The sequence below is a fragment of the Mustela nivalis genome, assembly GCF_964662115.1.
Source record: "Mustela nivalis genome assembly, chromosome: X".
NCBI classification, from domain to species: Eukaryota; Metazoa; Chordata; class Mammalia; order Carnivora; family Mustelidae; genus Mustela; species Mustela nivalis.
Window position 1 is genome coordinate 25,533,075 of NC_139040.1, and position 24,606 is coordinate 25,557,680.

General features: G+C 37.9%; 1 protein-coding gene across 7 annotated transcripts in view; it reads left to right on the plus strand.

Annotated features, from left to right (window-relative positions):
• TENM1 (teneurin transmembrane protein 1) overlaps positions 1 to 24,606 on the plus strand; it is an 801,322-nt gene that overhangs the window by 620,757 nt on the left and 155,959 nt on the right. For all 7 annotated transcript variants that reach the window (XM_082717245.1, XM_082717244.1, XM_082717248.1 and 4 more), the window contains 4 exons: positions 1,884 to 2,069; positions 3,651 to 3,674; positions 5,706 to 5,852; positions 16,790 to 17,006. In XM_082717245.1, the coding sequence (XP_082573371.1) occupies positions 1,884 to 2,069; positions 3,651 to 3,674; positions 5,706 to 5,852; positions 16,790 to 17,006 (574 nt within the window). The remainder of the gene's footprint in view (positions 1 to 1,883; positions 2,070 to 3,650; positions 3,675 to 5,705; positions 5,853 to 16,789; positions 17,007 to 24,606) is intronic.

Sequence of the window (24,606 nt, forward strand, 5' to 3'; positions counted from 1 at the left end):
CTGACAGTTGATAATTCTGTTTCTTGTGAGTCAAGACATGTAATTTTAAAAATTATTACATTGTATTCTACAGTTCTAAGGTTTATTAGTTCTAAGGTTTATACTGGGATGGTTTAAGGATAGGCTAGTCTGCCATTTTGCTGATACTGTTCATCTACTCCTGTTATTTTTCAGGAAATCACCAGAATGATAGTTTTTTCTGTGCTTAGAGTTTATAGTTGTATAAAGCAATATACACAAAAATTTGCCTCTAATTTTTCTGTTAGCTCTGATTTGATTGGCTTTGACCCATTTAGCTCCCCAATCTTAGAAAGGCCCTTTCAGTTCAGCCTTGGAGAAGGCTTTTAAGGGGAACATAATTATAACCTCAGATTCATGACAAGAACAGAAGTTAGAAATCCAGATTATCAATTAGAGATTCAGAAACAAGATATAGAGAGTAGTTGCTATTTCAAGATCAACCTACTTGAACTATCATTTATTAGGCAAAGCTCCCCCCTTTTCTTGTATTTTGTATTTTCTTGGTTCTGTACTTTTCTTACAATTGGCTGACCCTACACACAGTTTTCCATTCACTGTTCCACCCATTCAAGTCTGACTTTACAACTGCTGCCTTATCAATACAGTTCTTCCTAAAGCCACTAATAATTTCCATATTGATAAATTCAACGGACACTTCTTTGCCGAAATTTCACTTGATCTCTCAGTATCCACTGTTCCTTCTGTCATACCTTGACCCACAGAGAATACTTGTGAATGAATTAGTGAACAAATTGATTTAGATAGTAATAAAATCCATACTCATGTCTTTATCAGAAGAATATTCTCACCCACTGAAAAATAACTCTGCTAAGTGCGCAGTAGAAACCATTGTTACATAGATAGAGCTTTGTTACAGGTAATATAGAGTAATACAAATATTATTACATGTCAGTACTTCTAAATATATAAAACCTGTTTCAGAATTTGAGATTATGAAAGATAGATGACTTGGCTTCAGAACATTCTCTATTTCTTTCAAGAGTATATGGCCAGTTGTACCCAAAACTTATTGCATTATTCCTTTTTGCGTTCTTCCTATAGGCTTTTATCCCCCATTTCCTCCTCCAGCAAGGGTATTCAGTCAAGAAAAAGGTTTGCCAAACTTTTACTTTAGCTTCTCTACTGTCATAACTTTATTAATATTCAGCATGTCTCAACAAAAAGTCAAGGGGACAGAGGAGAGAACCTCAGCAGAGGCAGTATACAACTTGTTTATACTGGCCAAATAATGAATGGCATTTCCAGATAAGACTGTATTTTAATCAACTAGGATTCATTTTAAATGCTTAAAGTAAATGCAGATATTGTTTGTATGTTCAGGGAAACTAGTTGATTACCATCGTTGGCAGCTTTACCTTTTGTATATTATAAATTTTATTAGAAAGCTATCTTTCCAATTGTAGAACCTCTCTTCCTGAATGAAGTTAGAGCACCATTTTACTGTGTGTGTGTGTGTGTGTGTGTGTGTGTTTCCCAATGATTGCTTGCAGCATCATAAAATCCTTGTAGCATTATTTGTGATCTTAATGAATTTTTAGTGAAACCCACTTGACATTTGTTTGGCAGTGACTTCATTTCTAAGCCTTGAATGCCATTATCATTTTATGGACGTTTCAAAATCAATTTGACTTAGGGTTTATTTTATACTTAGAGACTTAACTATCTTTTTTATAGAGTTCCTCACAAATTCACTGAAATGCTAGAGGTCTTTGTGACATTTAGTGTATATATTTAAAATATAAATATAGAGTGGGATTTTTGGTAATTTTAATGTCTTTTGGAAAGAACAAACTCTGGTTTTAATAAAATATGTAAACATATCTTCTCTGAATTTCCCACAGAGCTCTGTACTATGGAGTGTGGTAGCCATGGAGTCTGCTCAAGAGGAATTTGCCAGTGTGAAGAAGGCTGGGTAGGACCAACATGTGAAGAACGCTCCTGTCATTCTCACTGTGCCGAGCATGGCCAGTGCAAAGATGGAAAATGTGAGTGTAGCCCTGGATGGGAGGGCGACCACTGCACAATTGGTAAGTACAGCCATACTTTGAACAAAATACTTTGGATTAATTGAAGAAGGAAAAGCATGTTAGTGATAAATCACCAGGCTTTTCATAGCATTTGAGGTTGGAGGAGAGAAAAAGGAGAAGGGTTAACCATAAGTTTGAAAGTTTGGTTACCTGGGAGTATTCCCTCCTTGTTGATAGTATCTTACTTCTTTGTTGTGTCATTTCTTAGCTCATTACTTCAGTATTTCTTGTATTTTCTGTTTTCTGGTGCACTGAAACGAAAGATGGCACATTGGAATAAAGTGTCATTAGTTAATAAGAGAAGTGCTTTTGTTGTGAACATAACATTCACTGCCCATTTTTCCTTTTGCAAAGTATAGGTTGTTTCACTTGAAAGCACTTAGAGGCAATTTCATTAAACAGGACTACTTTAACAGAAGCCATTTGATATCATTAGGAGCTTTCTTTAATGTATATGAGGAAGGCACTCCTGACCTACCATCAATAGAACATCTGTATTGCATTGTTTATCAAGTAGTATAGAGAATTCGTACTGAGGCATCTACCTTCTCCCACCCCTTGACACAACTTTCACTAATTTTGAGGATGCTGCCTGTGAGAACTGTCTGTGGGTATGACAGAGCCTATGTAATAAATCTATCATGTGGTCTTCACGCTATAAAAAGACCGTAATAATAACTAGAGGTTCAATTTCAAAATACTTTTATTTTTCTGGAAAAAATCCAAGTCCTTGACACATACATGTATTTGTAACAAAGGCCTCCTTCATGTATAGACAGACAAGTACAATTCCTATTGTTCAGCTAAGGAAAGTGGGTCACTGTGTGTTCCTGTGGCATTCCGTGAGCACACAGACATCGCATGCAGAGCAAAGGCAAGGGTGCACCTCTGGATACCCAATTCATTGCTTGTGGGATTTTTTCCCCACCAGACTATACCACCACTCTTATTTTTAGGTGAAAGTATTTTGTTATAATGGTTGAGACCTGTCAAAGTAATGTATACTATATATAACATATATAACATATAATCTTAATAAACTATATTACTACTGTACTAAAGGTATAGTAAGTCTTGTTCTGTGACTGTGGAAAATATTTAAGATTCATTAAAAAGTGGTGAGGGGTGAGATTCCGATGCGGCATAAGTAATTACATTCCCGCACTACAGTAAGTTTATTGCCTTCACATAAGAGGATTTAAATATTCTGATGATTACAGAAGGTGGTTACTCCAGAACTCCCTTCTAAAGATATTACTAATAAGAAGTTCAAGCCAGTGCTCTTTCACAAAAGTTATTACTGAAATGTAAAAATGCAGTTCTTATACTTTTAATGAAATATGACACTTTTTTAGGAAGCCTAATAGAGTTTCTTGCAGAAAAGCCATTAATATCTTTCCCACAGAAAATATTATTCACAAACTACATAGGCCCATGTACCAACTTTTGAGCTGCAGGCATTTCGGCAGTTCACAGTTTGCTGTTCTGCTCCCAGGCAACAGATGGTAGACCATTAATACAGGTTGGATAGCTGTGGTCTCCAGAAATTCATTCAATCACTCTTTTCCTCCCCACTTTTAGCTCACTACTTAGATGCTGTCCGAGGTAAGATTTTTCTCACTCATTTTATAACAGAAAAATATTGTAAATGGAAAATATGCATGTGGGGAAGGAAGGCTGGGTGGGGTGTACGCGCGCGCGCGCACGCACGCGTGTGTGTGTGTGTGTGTGTGTGTGTGTGTGTGTGTTTCGGGTTTGTGTTTTTACTTCTGGTAGGCTTCCTTAAGTGTGATATTGTCAGGTCACGATATAATAGTCTGACTAAAAATTCATTTGTTTTTCTAACAACACAGAGTCTTTTTCTTTTGGCCGTAGTGTATAATGGATTGACAAGCAGTTTTAAGAACTGTTTTTCTTGGTCTTTCTATGGAGTGTGTGTCTGTGTGTCTGTGTATGTATCACAGGCAGGTAATTATTAAATGAACTAGGTTTGACTAGACAACGGAACATTTTCTTTAACTTAACAATATGGCCCTAAGTCCGTGTACAGTATCCTTTCATGGGCAGAAGAATTCTCCCCTTATAAGTCACCCATCGTGCATCCTCCTAAGGATCTGTCTTTGATAGAGGCAATAAGGGTTTTTCTGTCAGATATCCTGGCCTTTCTTTACCTCAGCCTCAGAAAGTTGACTATGTTCCAAGTTATCCCTGATTTCTCTGTATCCATTGTATATCTATGATCACGGAACTAGATGAGTGGAGCTAGATAAATTATTTTCTTAAATCTATATATATTCATCCTGTACCACTTCTTGAGGAATATATAAGTATATATATACACACACATATATATATATACATATATATACACATATATATACTTATATATTCCTCAAGAAGAATATATATATGCATATATATATTCATGTATATATGTATACATATATATATTTACACATAATATATATAATGAGAGAGTCTTCATATTTTCTAAAAGCCATCTGTCATTTTATTTTTTAAAGTTGTTTCTTCATCTGGTCTGTTGATAGTTACTTAGCCATTTGGAAGGAACATTGTGTTATATCTACAGATTTTCAAAAATTATTTTCCTCCTTATACTTCTGGAATTTTCTTTCAAAGACAGCAAATGAAAAAATATATTGATTGGATTCTCTCCAGTAAAATTCAGATCTGGTCTTGTGCTGCTACTGTGAAAATTCCAGAAGCTATATGCCATTATTGCCATCTCTGTTCATCTGTCCACTGAGCACTTGGCACATACACAGTTGCCCTTTGGAATGGCCTAACTCTGAACTATTTGTATATAGTTTAGGACATCCCAGAGAAATTAAAAGTCTAAATAGAGACCATTGTTAGTGTTTACGGTTTCCTCTTGACTGTATTTATCCAGTCGTTCTCTAGAATTCTGAAGATCTCAATTTTGCTTGCATTAATTCCACTAACATTTGTTGAGCACCTACTACAGGCTTGATATTATTATGCTAGCTTCTGAGGGATACCAGATAAACAAAAAATTTAACCCTTAGCCCTCGGATTAATGATAATCTTGAAGAAAAAAGCCAAATAAATGTAAAGCAACTGCAGCACATTTCTGAGGCATTTATATGGACAAATATTTAATGGCATGGTCTGAACGGCGTACCAACATACGGAAGTCCTGAAGCAGTGCCTCACGAGGGAAAAATCAGTACAGACTGGAAGTAGTTAGGGGAAGTTTCTTTTCATAGAAACTGCTGTCTTTTCCCAGCTTATTGGCCATAACTAGATATGGTATCATCTATCCAGTTTTGATTGAGCTGAGAAGAATTGTTTTTTCAAAAAGAAACAAAAAACATTTTTCTGTCCCCATCGGTTTTCATCTTAGCTACACCAGAGTTTGGGAATTGGGGTTAGCATTAATAATGCTTAATTGGCTCTCTAAGGAAAAGCACAGGCAAGTAAGGGGTAACAAGTTCCCTGGGAAGGTTTTGTAAGCAAGCAAGTTCCTCTTCCATTTATTCAACACCTCATCAGAGTGGAGCCTAAGCGATTAGAGGCTTTCCTATAGGTAGATACATCATTGTTGCCCAATCCCATTCTGATGTCTCCGATTGTTATTCTTTGCTGTCTTTACAGATGGCTGTCCAGGGCTCTGCTTCGGAAATGGGCGATGTACCCTGGATCAAAATGGTTGGCACTGTGTGTGTCAGGTGGGTTGGAGTGGGACAGGCTGCAATGTTGTCATGGAAATGCTTTGTGGAGATAACTTGGACAATGATGGAGGTGAGTTATTTACAAAATGTAAATATAAGAAAGAAATAGCCCAGCACAGTGATGACCAATTTGGCCAAGAGTGCAAATTAGGAACCCTTTTTAGAAACGATATTGAGTTATATACTTTTTAAATCTTGGTTTATTGAATATTTACTATCAACAGACAATATTGCAAACTCTGCATGCATTATATCTTATTTAATTCTCAAAACAATGCCATGTGGTAGAGGCACTACTTTCCCTACTTCTAGGTGGGAAAGGTAATGTTTAGAGTGGGAATACTGTGTGACTTTTCCAAGATCACACAACTAGAAAATCACAGCACCCAGGTTCCAGTTCAGGTCTATATGACTTCAGACTCTGGTTCTCTTAACAGCTAAAGCCATGCCATCTCCCATATCTGTGGCATTTATTGTACCGTTTATTATATCCATGTGCCCCTGTCCAAACTGTCAGATGCCTACACTACACACACTGTGAAATCATTTTCTTTGTTCTTAGTTATTTAGAGCAACCTCTTAATTTAGTAATGCTTTGTATCTTTCAAAGGACACAGCATCAAGACAATTCACAATAGAATTTTTATATTTAATTCAAGAGTTGCACATGATGTTTTCAAAAGTCATATTGGCTCCAAGGCCTCAGGGTAACGTAACCACTCTTTTTTCAGTCAAACAAACAAAAGCATCTAATACATTGTTCAGTCAGGCCTCAAAACAGCCCAGATCACCTCTGAATGAACCTAAAACAGCAATTTCTCACTTTCTCCTTTGTTTCTAGTCAAGGAAACATGAAGTTCATAAAAAAAGTTTTCTTTCTAATCTTGTGTATTAGCTTAAAATGAAATAGGTCATTAAATTTGATTCCTCTGCTTTCTATATCTGCTTAGACAATTATATACCTTGTCATTTGAAACCAAACATAAGGCTTAAATCAATAAGGTAGCAATCCCACTTTGAGGATGGCTAGATTTATGTAAGAGTTTCCTCCTTTACTAGTTCTGGCCAGCAGTTTACTTCAAAACTTTTATAATAATTTATGAATTTTAAATGGAAGCAACTTCATGATTCAGTGCACAGGGCTTTGAAGTTAAACTTTCTGGCTGCTATGTACTCACTGGCTGCTGTGTGATTTGGGAAAAATTCTTGGTATCTCTGTGCTTCAATTTCCTTATTTCTAAAATGGGACTGATAATAATATTAACTCTCTCCTAGGGTTATTGTAAGTATTTAATAAAACAATTCCTGTAAACTCCTTAAAAGATGATAGACTGCCCTCTCTTTCCCCTTCACACGTATATAACATATACACACACATTAAACTTAGGATAACAGCCCATTTTTGGAAGAGACTGTTGACTAGCTACCTAAATTGAAAATTTTAGGGGAGGAGAGGAAAAAAAATAAAACAAGACAAAACAAGAGATGGAGACAAACCATGAGACTCTAATCATAAGAAACAAACTGAGGGTTGCTGGAGGGGATGGAGTAACTGGGTGGTGAACATTAAGGAACGCATATAATGTAATGAGCACTGGGTATTATATAGGACTGATGAATCACAGACCTGTGCCTCTGAAACCAATAATATACTATATGTTAACTAATTGAATTTTTTTCATTTTATTTTATTTCTTTTCAGAGTTCTAAAATTCATTGTTTATGCACCATACCCAGTGCTCCATGCAATACATCCCCTCCATAATACCCACAACCAGGCTCACCCAACCCCCCACCCCTACCCCTCCAAAACCCTCAGTTTGTTTCTCAGACTCTTAAATTTGAAAAAATATTTAAAAATTAACAAAAATAAATAATGTTGAATGAGGAAAACAATTGAAAAAAAATTTATTTGGGAAGCCAGAGTGAGATTTTCAATTACATGGTGCACTGATCAACTAGTTGCTGGACTCTTATGGCCCTTTGAGATTCATTTTCACTTTACTTTCCCATGAAAACTCTGGCATAATACAATACAATACAGTACAATACAATATAGTATAATATAATTACCAGTGATATTAGCATACTTGTATCTAGGATTTACTATGTACAAGGCACAGTGCTGAGTCCTTTATGTGAATTATTTCATTTAATCCCCATGAGGCAGGAACTACTTTTAATATACTCCTCACAAATTAGGAAACCAAGACACAGAGAAGTTAAATAAGTTGCTCAAGATCATATAACAAAGAAATGATAAAACCAGGTATAAACTTTGGTGGTCTGCCTCATTCCAAAAAGGATTTGAGGTTGTAATGGAGATTTCCCAGTTGATATATTGATTAAAATGCTTATGCTCAAAAAATACTTTAACAACCCCTATGATTGTAATATCTAACTCAGGGTTAAGCCAAAATAAGTTTCCTGCCTTAATAAAGTACAGCTTGATAAAAATAATTAAATATTTAATTATCAAGCATTTTTATGGCCTCAAGGTCACCTTGAGGCAGCCAAAAATGTTTAATGAATGTATCAGTTAAATATTAATGAATTGATGGATTACCAGTTCTTAATATCTGTGGTATATATAGATGCAAACGGTATAGAAGATTTTGCTCAACATGTATTGACCTCTGAGCATTCCTTTAAAACTGTGTATCTATGTGCGAATCAAAAATCAACGACCCTGATTTGAGTTCACTGTATTTTTATGATTGTTTCTTTAGGGAGTGGCAAGGAAGGCTCCTGGAGAGTTCCAATTACCGTTTTTTTCCTTTAGTAGGATTAAGATGATATTGATGATAAATATACATCGGGTTCTACCTTGAGATGGAAAGATGGATTAAATAACCTCAGGTTATTTAATGGATGGATTAAATAAGCCCCAGGACTGAGATTTTGGACAATAATTTGAGTCTTATGCTGTTTAAATATTGTCCCTAGGAATACATTAAATGTCCTTCATTTGGTGGTTTCAGCTTTCCAGCTAACCAGAATGACTGGATTCATTTAGTTGGATATGACTAGTGATTAATATTTGCATACATGTTTGTGCATATGTGTGTGTGTATGTATGTGTGTGCTTTAATTAAATCAGAAAGTACCAATTGAACCTTTTGGGGAAAAAAATGGTCCTCGTTTTTAAAATGTAATTCTTAAGAAATCTTCCCAATCAAAAAAAATCACTTTAAAGCAATTGCTTCAAGTAGCTGCTACCTGATTGCTCTATATTATAGCAGATACTTAAAGAATGGCTGAATTTTTTTTGCATTCTAATCAGCTTTGAATGCTCATTAAGTATTGCTGCTGTTTCCTGCAGCTTTGACTTCAGTTACACTCTGATTCAATGCATTGTGACTCTTAGTAGCTAATTGGGCTGCATTGAATATGTGGGTGACACAACTGGTCTAGGAGCTACCTAAAGGCTCCTTGAACAGTAAGAACAGAACAGAGAACAAATAACCTTTGGATTTTTTTGTTAACATACAAAACAAAGAAAGCTATCTTATGCATTGTATATGTAAGAACTAATTACCATAGAAATTACAAACATTTCAAATACCTTGACCTCATTTCTTTTTAGTCCAAAAGCACCTACCATGTGCACAACCCTGTGCTTGGAGGAGGAGACTTAATATTAATGTGAATGCTGACCACAGTTTCATGTGTTAATTATGTGTACCGATTTGGGGTTTAGAAAATGTGATCATCATATGTTACATGCACATATGAATTGACATGAGAAAAAAAGTTTAGACATTACACCAGAATCAGAGTAACTAAAACAAATAGGACACGTTCAAACTTATCAGACATTAAAGCATATTTTAAAGCTATGATAATTAAAACAAAGTGATACTGGTGGAAGAATAGACAGGTCAGAACAAGCGAATAATAGCTCTGTCACACACCCCCGTACAAATAAAAATTTGGTGGATTATAAAACCAGCACCAAAAACCAGTACTGAAAAGAAGCATTATGAAATAAATGGTGCTAAGACAACTACTAAGAAAAAAAAAACAACCCTTAGGTTTTCAGTTTCTAGCATATTCCAAAAAAAAAAAAAAGATAAAAATACTACTGATTAATAAGTTCTGTGTAAGAAAACCTCAAACACAAATAGAAGAAAATATAGGTGATAGATCTCAAGACAGGAAAGGACTTCTTAGACATAAAAGCAAGGAAAGAATCCACAGTAGGAAAAATAATGATAAGTAGGTCCTCCTAAAAATTTCAAAATTCTTTCTGGTGTTCATCTAAGCTTACAGGCCATCCAACATCTAACCATTTGGAGATATCAAAATCTTCACTGTCTGATATGGTAGCTAATAATGACATGTGACTATTTCATTTTAACTTAAATAACATTTAAAAATCTGGTTTTGGGGGTGCCTGTGTGACTTAGTTAAGTGTCCAACTCTTGGTTTCATCTCAGGTCATGATCTCAGGGTCATGAGATCAAACCCCATGTCCAGCTCAGTGCTCAGTGGGGATTCTGCTTGAGATTCTCTTCTGCCCCACCCCATCACACTCACTCACTTTCTTTCTCTCCCTCCCTCTAAAATAAATAGATCTTTAAAAATTCAGTTTCTGGGCTCCACTAGGCACATCTCAAGGGCTCAGTAACCACATGAGCCTAGTGACTACTTACTAGCCCAGATCTAAAGCATTCCCATCATTGGGAAGGAATTTTATTGGATGGTACTGATCTAAATGTTTGACCCAAATGTGTACCTTTCAGCCAGACATTGCATATGGAGTGTACCCAATTTTCCACTCATTCATTACTAGTTTGTGCCAAGTATTGTGCTTGGCTTTAGGGATCAAATAAGAAGAAAAGCTTCTGCCTTCGTGGAGCTTATGGTCTCGGAAGGGAGAAAGATATTAAATAAGAAACAACACAAATAGCTACATATTTACAACTGTAAAGAGTGTTATAAAATTTTTAGAGTGCTGTAAACATGTATGGGGGCACCTAACCAAGTCTACATGGTAACGCAGGCCTCACCTGAGTGAGGGGCCGAATACCCCAGGCCAAGGAAACAGCATGTACAAACGCGCTACAGTGGAAATGCGCTAAGCTCTTCTAGGAGGTAAAAGGCAAGTCATTTTGACTGGTGTGTGGGCCAAAGAAAGATTGGTAGGAGCTGAGAATATGAAGGTAGACATTAGCCAGATCATACCAGATCATACAGAACAGTGTGAAGTTCATAGGATCTTCAGTTATCAAACAAAGATTACATTTTATTCACTCTAGTTATAGAGGGAGGCAAGTGGAACGATTGTTAAGGAGGTTAAAAAGATGTGGAATAGGAGTGTCTAATCAGAGCAACCCTTTCCCCCCTGATCTTTTAAGTATTTGTCACATGCTTCCCAAGCTTCTCTTATACAAACTCTTCCAGTGGTCTATATTCATATTCATTGGTAAAATCAATAAGTTAATTGCCTAAAAGAGAATGATCTTCCAGGAATCATTCTTCATAACAAGTCACCACTCATTAAGAACAATAGCTATTTGCAAGCCTGTTTTATGATATAGTGTTTCTAGATCTAGAAATCAGCACCATGGGTGAATTATGAACACATAAGCTCATGGATCAATAAGCCTCATGTTTTGAATGTCACCAGCATGCTGCAGTGTTTAATAAATAGGAAAACAAAATAGAAGGAGCAATGAATTGGTAACATTTGTTCTGTTTAAGGGCCAGACACCCTCTCCACATTTACTTTTAAGATTTGGCTGGGACAAAAGACCTAGCATCGCAAAGTGTAGTCTTAATTATTCTCTTCTGACCATAGCACCCTCGTTTCCAAACAACCTATTTATTAAAGGATCATCACTTAGTTATGAGCGCTTAAACTGTCAAGTAATGCCAGATACAAAACTGGGAAATCTACACTCCGTAACTCACCTAAGCACTCCATGACTAGATCAGTCACATTATCTATCAACTAAGGCTAGTCATACTTGACATCTGCCTACCTTGCAGTGGTGAAAATGAATGAGCTAGTATTTGAAATACAGTAATTTAAAGAGGCAATAAATGTGTGGTATTAGTAAAGAATCTACTTATAACCTATGTTTTTTGACACATTAGTTAAATGCTTATTAATCTCAAGGTAAATTTACAAATGTCATAAAAGTAGGATTTTTAAGACATCCATTTATTCATTCAATACATATTTATTGAATGCTTACTTTCAGCCTGGTGCTCTTCTGGGGCAGAAATAGCAATAAATAAAAACAACTACATCCTTGCTTCCATGGAGCTTACATTCTAATCATGAAAGGCCAACAATAAACCAAAATTTGAAAAGAACTAGTATGATAGAAGATGCTAAGTGTGATGGAGAAAATTTTTTAAAAGCAGGGAAGAGGATATGAGTGTGGGACAGGGATGCAGTTTTAAATAAGGTGGTCATAGAAAGCCTCCCTGAGAAGATGGCCTTTGGACTTCAAAGAAAGGAAGGGTGATCCATGTCGATAATGGAGAAAAAACATTCCAGGCATAGGAATAATAGGGAAGGGGGTTATGGGATAATAGGAGGTAAGGTCAGAATGGTGAGAGAGAGGGAGAGTGAAGAGCCAGACTGTGGGGAAGTTAAGTCATTGTCAGGACATGGACCTCTACTCTGAGTGATTTGAGAAGCCATTGATGGCATCTGGGGACAGAGGACATGAACATTAGTGGCATATAAACACTTTACTCTCCTGACCCAGAAGAAGTCAATTGTATGAGTGATTTGAGTGGGTCAAATTCTGAGTGAACTTGAGCCTCTCCCTTTTTCTTCTTACTAATACAGCAAAATGCTGGGGTGAAAGTCAACCTGGTTAGATGAAAAATCAAATGAATTATAGACTATTTCCCAAGGAAAGACAGTCCTATTACCTTCTATGCATGTAACAGCAGCAACTAAGCAAATAGGAATGCCTGGTACGGGGGCCTGCTTTGGTAAAAATGTATGAATGATTTAGAATTAGCCTATTTTTATGGGTTTCTAAAATGCCTGAGAAGATTTTGTTTAACTGAGTCATTGGAATGATCAGCCCTTCGATTTCTTTTTCACTATTAATTTTCTTGGCAGACCCTCTATTCTGTAGATGCTGAAAAGGTTAAGCTTCAATCCAGCCCCTGTCCAAATGATAACAAACTGTGAATTTGTGAAATTCAATGAATAAAGATTTACTGTAGCATTAGTGTCTATTTAGAGCCACACAGGATCCTATCTGTCTGACAACCTAACCAAGCAAAGTTCACAAAAGGAACACATTCGAAGGAACTGACTATGCTACATGACAGCTAATTGCCCTCTGGCCGCTAATAAGGCACCATCAATGGAAGTGGGCCTGAACATTTTTAGCAGCCACTGCACACCATTGGCACCTACCCTTAGGACTCTAGCCCTAGACTCTTTGAAGTCTATACAGTGCAGCACTTGGTTAATGGCAAACTCTTCAGGATTATCATAGCATGTGATCCTTTCAACAGCTCTGTGGGAGAGGCATTTTTATAATCCCCATCTCGGAGGTGAGGAAGTTGAGAATCCAAGAGATGAAATGATTCGTCCAGGATCATTTAGATTATAAGTGGCAAAGTAAGATGAGACTCGTAGTCTGGTTCTTTGACCTTAAGCGCTGTGTGTATTCTAAATCCCTACATTAGTCAGGTACTTGGAAGTCTTACAGCCTCAGTCGTACTCGCTTAGATGATGTTGCTGATCATGTAGATTTGTAGTCAGAATGCGGGCTGTTGATATGACTCTCAGTTTCTCCCAACTGTGCAGCCACATTCGGCTTCCCCTCCTTTATATGTAAATGAAAATGAGAATGTCTACTTAACAGGGTTGTTGTAGGAATTAGTTGAAATTGTAGGTATGGAAGTACCTCGGGCCACACCTGGCATATTAACTGATTATACATGTTTCCAAATCCTTTGGGCTACCCTATCGTGAACTAACTGTCCATCTCTATCAAGATGGTAATATAGATGTTGTCCCTAAAAGGATATATATTTACAAATTCACTTTAAGCATTAGAAAAATATGGGTTTTCCCTCTATCATTCATATTCCTTTGTCTGATCATTCTTTCATCTAAAGGCATCCATCTAGGAAGTAGTTTAGTAGGAAATTACTTGAGCATATACGAAAGAACCAGCATCCTTGATCTTTATCAGCCCTGCTCAAGCCTGCCGGCATCGCCCCTAACGGGTTGGCAAAGCTAGGAATGGTGCATGCAGTGTTTAGTCCTTCAGGATAATTTAACCTCTTCCTCTTTTTCTGGCTTTTATTTATTTTTATTCCTTTTAAAAAGGAACAGGCCCTAAAAGTAAAATCAGTGAACATTTGATACCTTCCTATCTGATACCCCGAGCCTGGCTGTCAGGAGGGTGCCACAGCTGCCATTTTAGAACAATAAAAGAACTAGTAATAGTACCCCCCACCAAAAAGAAAGAAAGAAAGAAACCCACACATGCAGTGTGACTCTCATTTTCACTTCTTTGTAACAGTCTAGACATACTGTATGGAGTGTTAGCCAATGTGATAATTGGTGCGTAGATCTTTGCCCATGGATTGGGCTTACCTTTGAATTCTAATTTGGGGGTTGCATACCATTATTGGGCTGCCTGCCTGCAGCCTTTCTAGATTCAACAGAAGTCTCGCTGTTCTCTCAGAAAACAGAGGTCTTAGAGGGTCAGCCCGTTATAATAGGCAATTATTAAATATGAAGCATTAGTTTGGAATTTATAGCCCATAACTAGATGGGAATGTGAGTCCCAGTTTTGAATTGGCTCTGTGTTTGGTTTTAGAATTCAGTTTTGAAGACCATTTGGTGTTTCTATTTATTTAAACTCAGTTTCTTTTCAAAACTAAGTTCAAATTTGTGGCTGACAGGTTGAAACCTGCAAATGCCTGATCCAACGATCACTAGTCCATTTGTAACCAGTTGAAAGATAAGGGCGACTGCCCATTTGAAAAAGGAGTTTTTCCTTGTGCGGTATGTTATGCACCAGTCCCAGACATCAGAGAACTCTTCTAATCAGCCCGATATTTTTGCCAGCTTTTCAGTGCATCCAGATGTTTAATTAGCAGACTAAAGAGATAATGTGCTAATAGGAGACTGACAACCACGTACGGGAGAGAGAGGTGGTGGCGGTATCTAAAATCTATAGAAAATCTGTTAATACGATTTACTGAATGAGAGGAGAAAGGAGAGCAGAAGGGAACTTCTTACTGGAATGCACCCACACTTAAAAGCTAGTCATCGGTGAGAAAGAAATATGTGTACAGAACAGTAGAAATCGGGGCAAAAATACACTGAACAAACAGGGAAGGCAAGAAAGCAACAAACTGCATTTTAAATCAAAGTAGTGTGTATGGCACAAGGAATTTGAAAGGTCCTCATGTGCGGAAAAATATTTCCTGGGTGCCCTAGGGCTACTGTTCCAAACGTCTTCTCTCTGGGTGTCGCTGGCTTTCATTGCCCTCAGCTGTAGCACGCCACCTCCAGCTCTCTGGGAAAGCGAGCAAGCCAAAGAGCAGCGGGAAGCCAGGGGCTGGTAACTTGCAGCAGCCCTAAGGAGCCAGTCATCCATCTGAACCTCTCTATTCTGCAGCCAGCCAAGATTAGCTTCTTTATATTTACCCTTGTTAAACATCTAAATTAGAGCCACTTGTCTGCTCTAAGGACCTTGGAAGGACTTTGTTTGTTTGTTTGTTTGTTTTGCTCATTGGGTGTGAATGGGGTGTCCATATGCTCAGTTAACCACTCGCATCCCTTCTCTTTGCACGGAGTCTCCTGTAACACTGCACTTTAATCTTTTAATCTCTTTACTTCCTCAGTCACCTAACACAGTGTTTTGCGCCTATTAGATTCTCGACTTAACCCCTCCTCCTGCAACGCCTGTGCCCCTCTACCGCCTCGTCAATTCCTCTACCAAAGAATGAACCTGTATGTGATTGTTTTTATTGTTACAACCATGGATTCAGGCGTGTGAAGTAAGCAGTGAAGGCCTAGGAAATGAAAGAGAGCAACTCATCACATTCATATACCTAAGGTTTATTAGTATTTTCATCAAATAACTGCTGTTAGGACCAAGTAAGCTCTAGTTGCTTCTACAAATTAAAAAAAAAAAAAGTTCTGAAACATTAGTGTGCTTCAGAATCATCCAGAATCACCCAGATTAAGTCTGCATAACCCTGGGCTTGAAAAAAATCTGATTTAATAGGTGGGGCTCAAGAATATGCATATTTAATAAGCTCCCCAGATAATCGACTGCACATTTGAAAATCACTGCCCTGCTCCAGACACTTTCTCACTGTGAAAATACCAACTTCTGTTTTGAGAATCACCAGTAGGGATGCCTGGGTGGCTCAGTCGGTTAAGGGTCTGCGTTAGGTCAGGTCATGATTTCAGGGTCCTGAGATTGAATCCCACATTGGGCTCCCTGCGCAGTGGGGAGCCTGCTTCTCCCTCTGCCCGCTGCTCCCCCTGCTTGTGTTCTCTCTCTCTCTTTCTTTCTGTCAAATAAGTAAAGTCTTAGAGAAAAAAAGAAGAATCACCACTAGACAAGAATATTAGGAGATGTTTTAAAAAATACAAATTCAAGCTGGCAAGCATTTGTTAATTATTTACTCATAAATGTACCTGGTGTGAGAAATTCAAAAAGAATTAGAAGAATCATTGCTATCCTGGAGGAATGTTCTTGCTGAGGAAGAAGGAAATTTCTATAGAGAGTGACACCTCATGGAATACTGTATCCAAATATAAACAATGTGGGATAGCCCACAAAAGCTCAAGAATTCAGGGAAGAAAGATTTGTGAGCAAAATAGTTTGTGCCATCTAAACTCAGAGTATGTTTTCATGAGAAACATGAATTTAATAGATTCTAAATTCAAAACATGCACAGCTACCTTTGTATTCTAGATTGTTCTCCATTTATGCATATTTTAAACTATGTTGTTTCTCTTGAAGCTAAATTTAAAAAAAAATTTTTTTTCAGATGGTTTGACAGACTGTGTGGACCCTGATTGTTGTCAACAAAGCAACTGTTACATAAGTCCTCTCTGTCAGGGCTCACCAGATCCTCTTGACCTCATTCAGCAAAGCCAACCCCTCTTCTCTCAGCATACCTCAAGACTCTTCTATGATCGAATTAAATTCCTCATTGGCAAAGACAGTACTCACGTCATTCCTCCAGAGATCTCATTTGACAGCAGGTATATGTGTATTTATTTTATCCTTAATAAACAGTGGTTATGTTTTTCCTTAACTGCGAAAGGAAGATACCTTCTAAAGATCAGGCTACTTTCCATTCCACACAGTACATATCGATTTCTTTTTTAGGCTTCTCTGGAATGCCCAAGATCTTAACTATCAGTTAAGAGAGAGAAGTCATTTCTTGAGATTCTTTATCATACAGGATAAATACGTGTGTGTGTGTGTGTGTGTGTGTATACAGTTGACCCTTAAAAAACAGGTTCGAATTGCATAGATCGACTTGTATGCGGATTTGTTACAGTACAGTACTATAAATATATTTTCCTAATGATTTTCTTGATAACATTTTTTCTCTAGCTTACTTTATTGTAAGAATATAGTATACAATACATATAACATCATATAACATACAAAATATGCATTACTCAGCTGTTTCTGTTATCAGTAAGGCTTTCTGGTCAACACTAAGCTATTATTAGTAGTTAAGTTTTTAAGGAATCAAAAGTTATATGTTGATTTTTAACTGCGTGGGGAGATTGGCACCTCTAATCCCTGTGTTGTTCAAGGGTCAGCTGTGTGTACACACACACACACACACACACTCAAGATGTGTATTATTTGTAGTAAAGTATGGGTGGGACTTTAAATGACAAAAACAGAATGGAAGTGTAATTTGCCAATTTATTACTTAGCTTCTGGACCTATCCCTTGAAAAACCTTGAATTTCAAAAGCTAAATTTTGATGTAAAATGTTTCTATATGGAAGAATTGGGTGAATTTGCCATGCTAATGTGAAATGCAATATTTTTGAAAATCTATCTTCCAGGAGTGACTGGGTGGCTTAGTCAGTTAAGCGTCTGACTCTTGATTTCAGCTCAGGTCATGATCTTGGGGTCCTGGGATCTGTGTGGGGCTCCCTGCTCTGCGTGGAGTCTGTGTGGCATTCTCTCTCCCTCTACCCCTCTTCCTGCTCATGCTCGCTCTCACTCTTTCTAAAATAAATAAACAAAATTTTTTAAAAAGAAAGGTAGAAGGGGGTGGGATTATGGACATTGGGGAGGGTATGTGCTTTGGTGAGTGCTGTGAAGTGTGTAAACCTGGTGATTCACACACCTGTACCCCTGGGGATAAAAATATATGTTTATAAAAAATAAAAAATTAATTAAAAAAAAAAAAAAGAAAGAAAGGCTCTCTTTTAGAAAAGCTGAGATGCATGAATTGTCCCTAAAGACCTAACAACAAAGCCCAGCCTAGTGTGTAAAGAAATCTTTAAAATTAACTCCCTTATTTGAAGTGTAATCACATAAACTTCTCATTATTATCCTCTGCTTCATCTTCAACAATGATATAGTTTACTAATTAACACTGGACATAAATAAGTCACTGAAGTCAACATTTCGAGTCTCTTAAAAACGTCCTCCTTTGTTCATTCCACAAGGAGATGTTTCACTACTTTCTAGACTTACAAATGGGAATTCAAAAAATCTTGCAAAGTATCTGTCCAGGAGCCCCTGTCTATCCACCACTTTGTTGAATGCTGGTGGGTATGATCAGTCCCCAAGAGAAAGCTCAGTCAAGAATTTATATTAATATTAAAAAATTATATTAATATGAGTGACAGTCCAAAAAAATGACAACCCCATCTGGACCTATACAAAGTAGAAAAGGATAAAATCCAGATGTGCATGGAAATGTAAAATATTAAGCATCCTTTCCACAAACTGTATACAAGAACTGATACTGAAACTTAAAACTTCCTTATTGTTTTTTTTTTTTAATTATTGGGCATTTGTGACCTTTTACATGTCTGACAGAACCCAAAACCCAAATGCCAGCACTTTACCAGAAAGGCCTGTTCGGCCAGGGCATCCGGTGGAAGTTTGAGTTCTCCCAAGAGACTCAGTCATCCCCATTCTGAAATGTTTCTCCTAGCACAGTAACAACTGTGGGATAACTTTCGGAGGGGCTGTAGTCAAAGTCATTATTTAGGTAGTGGAGACTTAGGGATTTTACAACAGAGGGCCAAAAGGAACAAAAGGCAGCCATTACCCCCATTGTCCTATTTAAGGTAGAGGGAAGTCACCTCTCTGCAGCTTTGTCCCTGCTCAGAGAAAATGAGTCCAAACAACAACAAAAAAACAAGTGGAAGAAATAACAACCCCCATGACATGAAGGTCTGTTAAATGACTCTGTGAACTCAAGTGAAGGGAGAGGCCTGAGAGCAGCAGGAGACAAGTCGTTGTGATCCAGAGCAGGACGGCATCAGAGCCATGAACTTTGCAAAGCCAAGAGAGACTTGCAACCCTACGGTTCAGCTTCAGGGCAAAGGAACCGATTACCTGTGTTAGCTAAGGCCCTTCTCCTTCTCCTGGTTTGATTGAGTTGTCCTCATTCCTTTGTAAAATGCACCAAGGTATCATTTGGCTCTGCAGGTCACATTTGAATTCAGAACGACAGGTTCCCTTTATCTAGTGGTCTCATCTATTAGAGACCTAAGGAATGGGTCAGAAAAGGTGGAGGCCTTTTCCAAAGGATAGAGTTGAGGACAAGCGATCTCATTCTTTTTCCCCTAAAAGATCAACACCTGCAGTGTCACTCTGGGTAAAATCAATCTGACCCCGATCACATATAAATAATAATAGTTACAAGCTCTTACACCTAAATAGTACCTTTTCATTTGCAAAGTCCTCAGACATGCCTAATTTCATTTTATCTTCACAGTATGCCTGTGAAGTGGGTGTTTGTATTCATGCACTTTATATAAGAGGAAACAGGTTCAGAGAGATCCAGTAACTTGCCCAATGTCACACAGCTATCAAGTTTGTAGCGTTGCAACTCATGTAACCTTTCTGTTACACCACAACTGCCCAATTTCAACTTGTCCTTAAATAAACCTGGTGACTTAGATCTAATTTCTGCTGGAAAATTTACATCTGGGTCAAAACACACACACACACACACACACACACACACACACACACACACACAAAACAAGTGGCATTTAAAAATCCAGCTCCATTTAATGCATTTTAGTGGCCTTATTTCCAAACTTCAAACCAGTGCTAATGAACTTCCTGTTGGTAGAACACAATTGAATGACGGGTAAAATGGGCCCTTTGCTCTATGTAAATTGTTCTTGAGCATTTATTGTGTGTCAGGTCTCCTACTGAGCATTTACATGGGCTATCTCACTTAATCCTTACCAAAACTCTACGTGGTAGACACTAGTATTATGCCTACTTTCCGGGTGAGGAAACCAGGACCAAGGTACCAAGTAAGTGACTTGCCCACGGTCATAACCCTCGAGTGTCAGAGCCAGGATTTGAACCCAGGCAGACTGGTACTGGGAGCCTGACCTCTGAACCACTATGCCCAGCCCCTCTGGCTATTTAGAAGGCTGAGCTAGCTAACCCTGAAAAGACTTACAGCCTTTAGACGTCCCTGGCTGTGGAGTTGCACTCTTCAGACAGATCTAGAACATTGCTGTCCCAAAATCAGGTGACCCACTCTGCTTTTTTGCTTTTGTCACATAACTGAGATCTAGCTGGATAAGCAGATAAAGAGAACATTGTCAAGGGGCTCATTTGCCTGCTGGCAAAGTGTGACCCCACAGATGACTCTCTGTTGAGTGTTGCCACCATCAGAAGCTTTTAGAGCTAAAGACAGTGGCACGCAGGTGACTAATTATTGCAAGGACGCACAAAGGTTAAATATCTGTTCATCCTTGTGCATCCAAGTGAGACTAGTTTTTTGTTGTCTCAAGTTTGCTACTCTGGCATGTGAGAGCCCATAAATGGGTACCTCCCGTGCCCCATGAGAGCGCAATGTCTCTGTGAGCATGTAACCTGCGCACAGTCACATCTCTAGCAAGCCCAACCCAGCTACTGGTTTTTTTCCCATGTACATTTTACCCGATAGCCTGAGTTTCTTTCACTTTTTTCGATCTGCTCCTAACATGACTACAAAGTAAACCACATATTATACGTGCTCTGTATGACTTATTACTTTTTAATAATGTAAATAGGTGAACAGAAGCATTATTGATCTTCAGTGTCTAAGCATTTAATCACTATTAATAATGTAAAAGGTTTTTATAAATATGTAAAAACAAGAGTACATTAAACTAAACGACAGCAGTAATTTGCAAAGCCAGACATTTCACTCACCATCACTAATGGAGAAGTGCATTTAAAAAACAAAATCCTACCAGGGTTAGCGCAACCGCTGACAGCAAGGTCTGGCCAAACTCATTTGTCTGTTTTGTAGCCGTGAGAGGCTGACCCCGCATCAGTCCATGTCAGGCATCTACATCAGAGGTTGCTTCCTATCATCCCACAGATGTATTTTGTTCGGCCCAACATTTCGAAATTAGAAGATCTCATATAAAAATTGAAATATGTTACTTCCTTAGGAAATTTACAAAGCTGGGCATCTCTGCACCCTTGGGCGTAGCATAGGCGTAGCGTAGTGTAGGCGCTGTGCAGCAGAGGGCCACTGCCTGTCTGGATGGGTTATGACATGTCACTCTAGCTCCCCCTTCGCTGTTCTCCTTATTCCTGGCTCACTTCCCTCTCTTCCATTGGCATGCCTGGCCCTGCTGGTATTTGGGGTTGTCACCTCGGGACCACATAGCTTCTGTAGCCTTCCTTGGAAAGACCTCAAGTGTTTGGTTTTTTCTTTCCAATCTCTTTCCCTGAGGGTCCTTAAATACTTAATCTTATCATTTTACTTAATCTGGGGCCTTTAGTACCTTGGTTTAAAAAGAGAGAAAAAGTGACTGGACATGAACTGGAAATCACAGTAATGCAATATTTCCACCCTTACTAGAGTACCTGCGTTTACCTTGTGAAGAGTTGGCATCCACTCTGCCTCGTACCTTAGGCTCCCTTGAGGCAGTGGATTTTAACCTCAGGTAGCTCAGCTCATCAACCATGACAGCAGCTAATCCAGGGCCCGCTGTAGTAGAAGCAAAATGTCCACTTTCTATGAGAAGGGTGTGTCTGTTGAGAGGCATTTGACTATTGTGTTTATCACTTAGAAGTTTTAAGAACAATTCAGATATCTAAGAATTTGCAACAGTGGGGCTGTGTGGAGTTATGGCAGCTTCTTTTGCCCATTCCAGTTGGAATGCCTACCCTTAACTGAGAAGTTCTAGAGTGGCGACCAAACTTAATACAGCATTAAGCACATAATAGCACTGTTAACAGACCACAAAATAAAGAAGTTTAACACAATGGTAGGCTTCTTCCACTTTCTATGAAATTGCTACATTTCAGTTTCTTGCTCTACTCTGGGATATACCCAGAATTAGCTCTGTATTGTCCTAATTGCTGAATCTTAAGTTCTGTGAGGACATGGACCAAGTCTGATTTGTTCCTTGTTTTGATTATCTGTTGCTGTGTAGAAAACTACTTTAAAATGTAATGGATTAAAATAAATTTTATTATTATATTTCATGATTCTGTGGGTCAGAGATTCACATAGAGGGTGGCCAGGATGCCTTGTCTTTTCTCCATGATGGTTGGGCTCTCAGCTAGGATATCTCAAATAGCTGGGGGCTGGAACAGCTGTACAGCAACCAAGAATCTCTCTTTCTACATACAGCCTTTCTACTTGTGCTTCATATTGGCATGGAAGTCAGCCTTGTATATGGTGGCTCAGGGCTCCAAAAGGGAGCATTCCAAGAGACAAAAAATAGAAGATGCCAGTCTCTTAAGGCCCATGTCTAGAAATTTTAACAATGTCACTTACTTACTGTTAGTTATAGCAGTCACAGAGCTTGCCCAGATTCAAAGTGGGGAAGACATAGATTCCCCCCTCTTGATGAGAGAAGTATCAAAGAATTTGTGGCCACCTTTAATATACCATACCACCATACCCTCAGATTCTAACACAGCACCTAGCAAAAAGCAAGTCAACAATGAGTGAGTGATTTAGCTGTGTAATATTGAAGTGCCCTTCTCATATTTGCTCATGAAAAACTCATTTTTGTTGCCTAGAACACACAGATGATATTAGGACCTCAAATAAGTTAATTCCCAAACATAGAACCAGCCTAAAGGTAAGATTACTATTCTCCAAATAGCACAGGAACAAATTCATAAAAGATGAAGTGATTATCTAACAGTAGCAAAGTGATTACTTTTTTTTTTTTACCTTATGAACCATTCCACCACTCTAAGAGCCTACTCATAATTGACATCATTTATAACTTTGTATAAGCATCAATAATCTTCTCTGCCTTCAGTGGGCTAGATAATCAAAATTTAGAACCAAGAAAAAATTAGAAAATAAGGAGCAATATCAAGAAGCCAGTGTGAAGGCTGCTATTAACTGGCTTACTTTGGTATGTGTCATTATTCCATCTCATGAGAAAAACAAAGACAAGTGCCCAGGACAAATTGAGGTACTCCAGTGCCTTGAGCGTGGCATTCTTGGCAAACTCTACTTACACAGGCCTTCCCCCCTCCTTTACTACACCGCACTCAATAATAAAACCTTGATTCATGCTCCTGATTATTCATGATACCTGGTCACAGGCATAATTACTTATCATAACTTGTTTAATAAAACATGCTTTTCTGTACTGAGTTGAGCTGGGAATTTATACCATTTGAAATCCTGTGAATGGCAAAATGAGTTACTGAATCAAGAGGGAGGCTAAGGGGGGGAAGGTTCCAGGAAGATGGGTCGTTGATACAGAAATGGCTGATCTTGAATAGAGAGTAGGACTTAAGACTTAAGAATACTAAACTTGAAATTTGTATTTTGAAATTTGTATTTTATTGAAATACTAGTACTTGCAGAGTAACCAAGGACTTTAAATTCTTCTAGAAGAGATAAATTCCTCTGCTGTCCCTAGTGTAGTATAATATCCTGATGTGAGCTCATGTTTTGAAAAGTTAAAAGGATAGATATCCACTCATTTGAGTACCTACTGTGTGCCGGGAACTGTGTGAACGAAACAAACATTTATCCACAGAACTCCCCTTATGATCAAATGGTAGAGGCAGTCAAACATCAAGTAAATGCAAAAATAATTAACTTAATTACATATTGCAATAAGTTCTGCAGGTTATGAAATATCAGGTTTTTGAGGGAGCCTGGAGTTCATCAACTCTGGGGTCTCGAATTCAACTACTTTGAACCTAAGTGGATGTAAGACAAGAGGTATTCTAGAAAATGAAACAAAGTCATTAAACAATGACAGAAGTGAGACTGATATGGAAGTTTTCAGCAGTAGCTCAGAGATGGTACTAATTAACTTAAGTGAGCATGAAGAGCTCCTAAAATTGATACAAACAGGAGACTATTGATGACTTGCAAGGAAAACACAAAGCTTATTTGGACCATAAGCAACTTAACTATTTTCAAGAAGTTCCATCCTTTGAAAGGTGGAGCTATAAGTAATTTTTTTCCTACAATTTAAAATGTTTGTACTAAACAGATGAATTCAATGGGTAAAAAAAAATCAATCATCAAAAAAACTCTCACTTCCCACAATGAAAAAATTCCCATTAACAACACTTTGGCATCATTTATAATGATGGATCCTACAGTTTCAAGATAATCTTCATTGAGAAAGATTAATCATTTCAC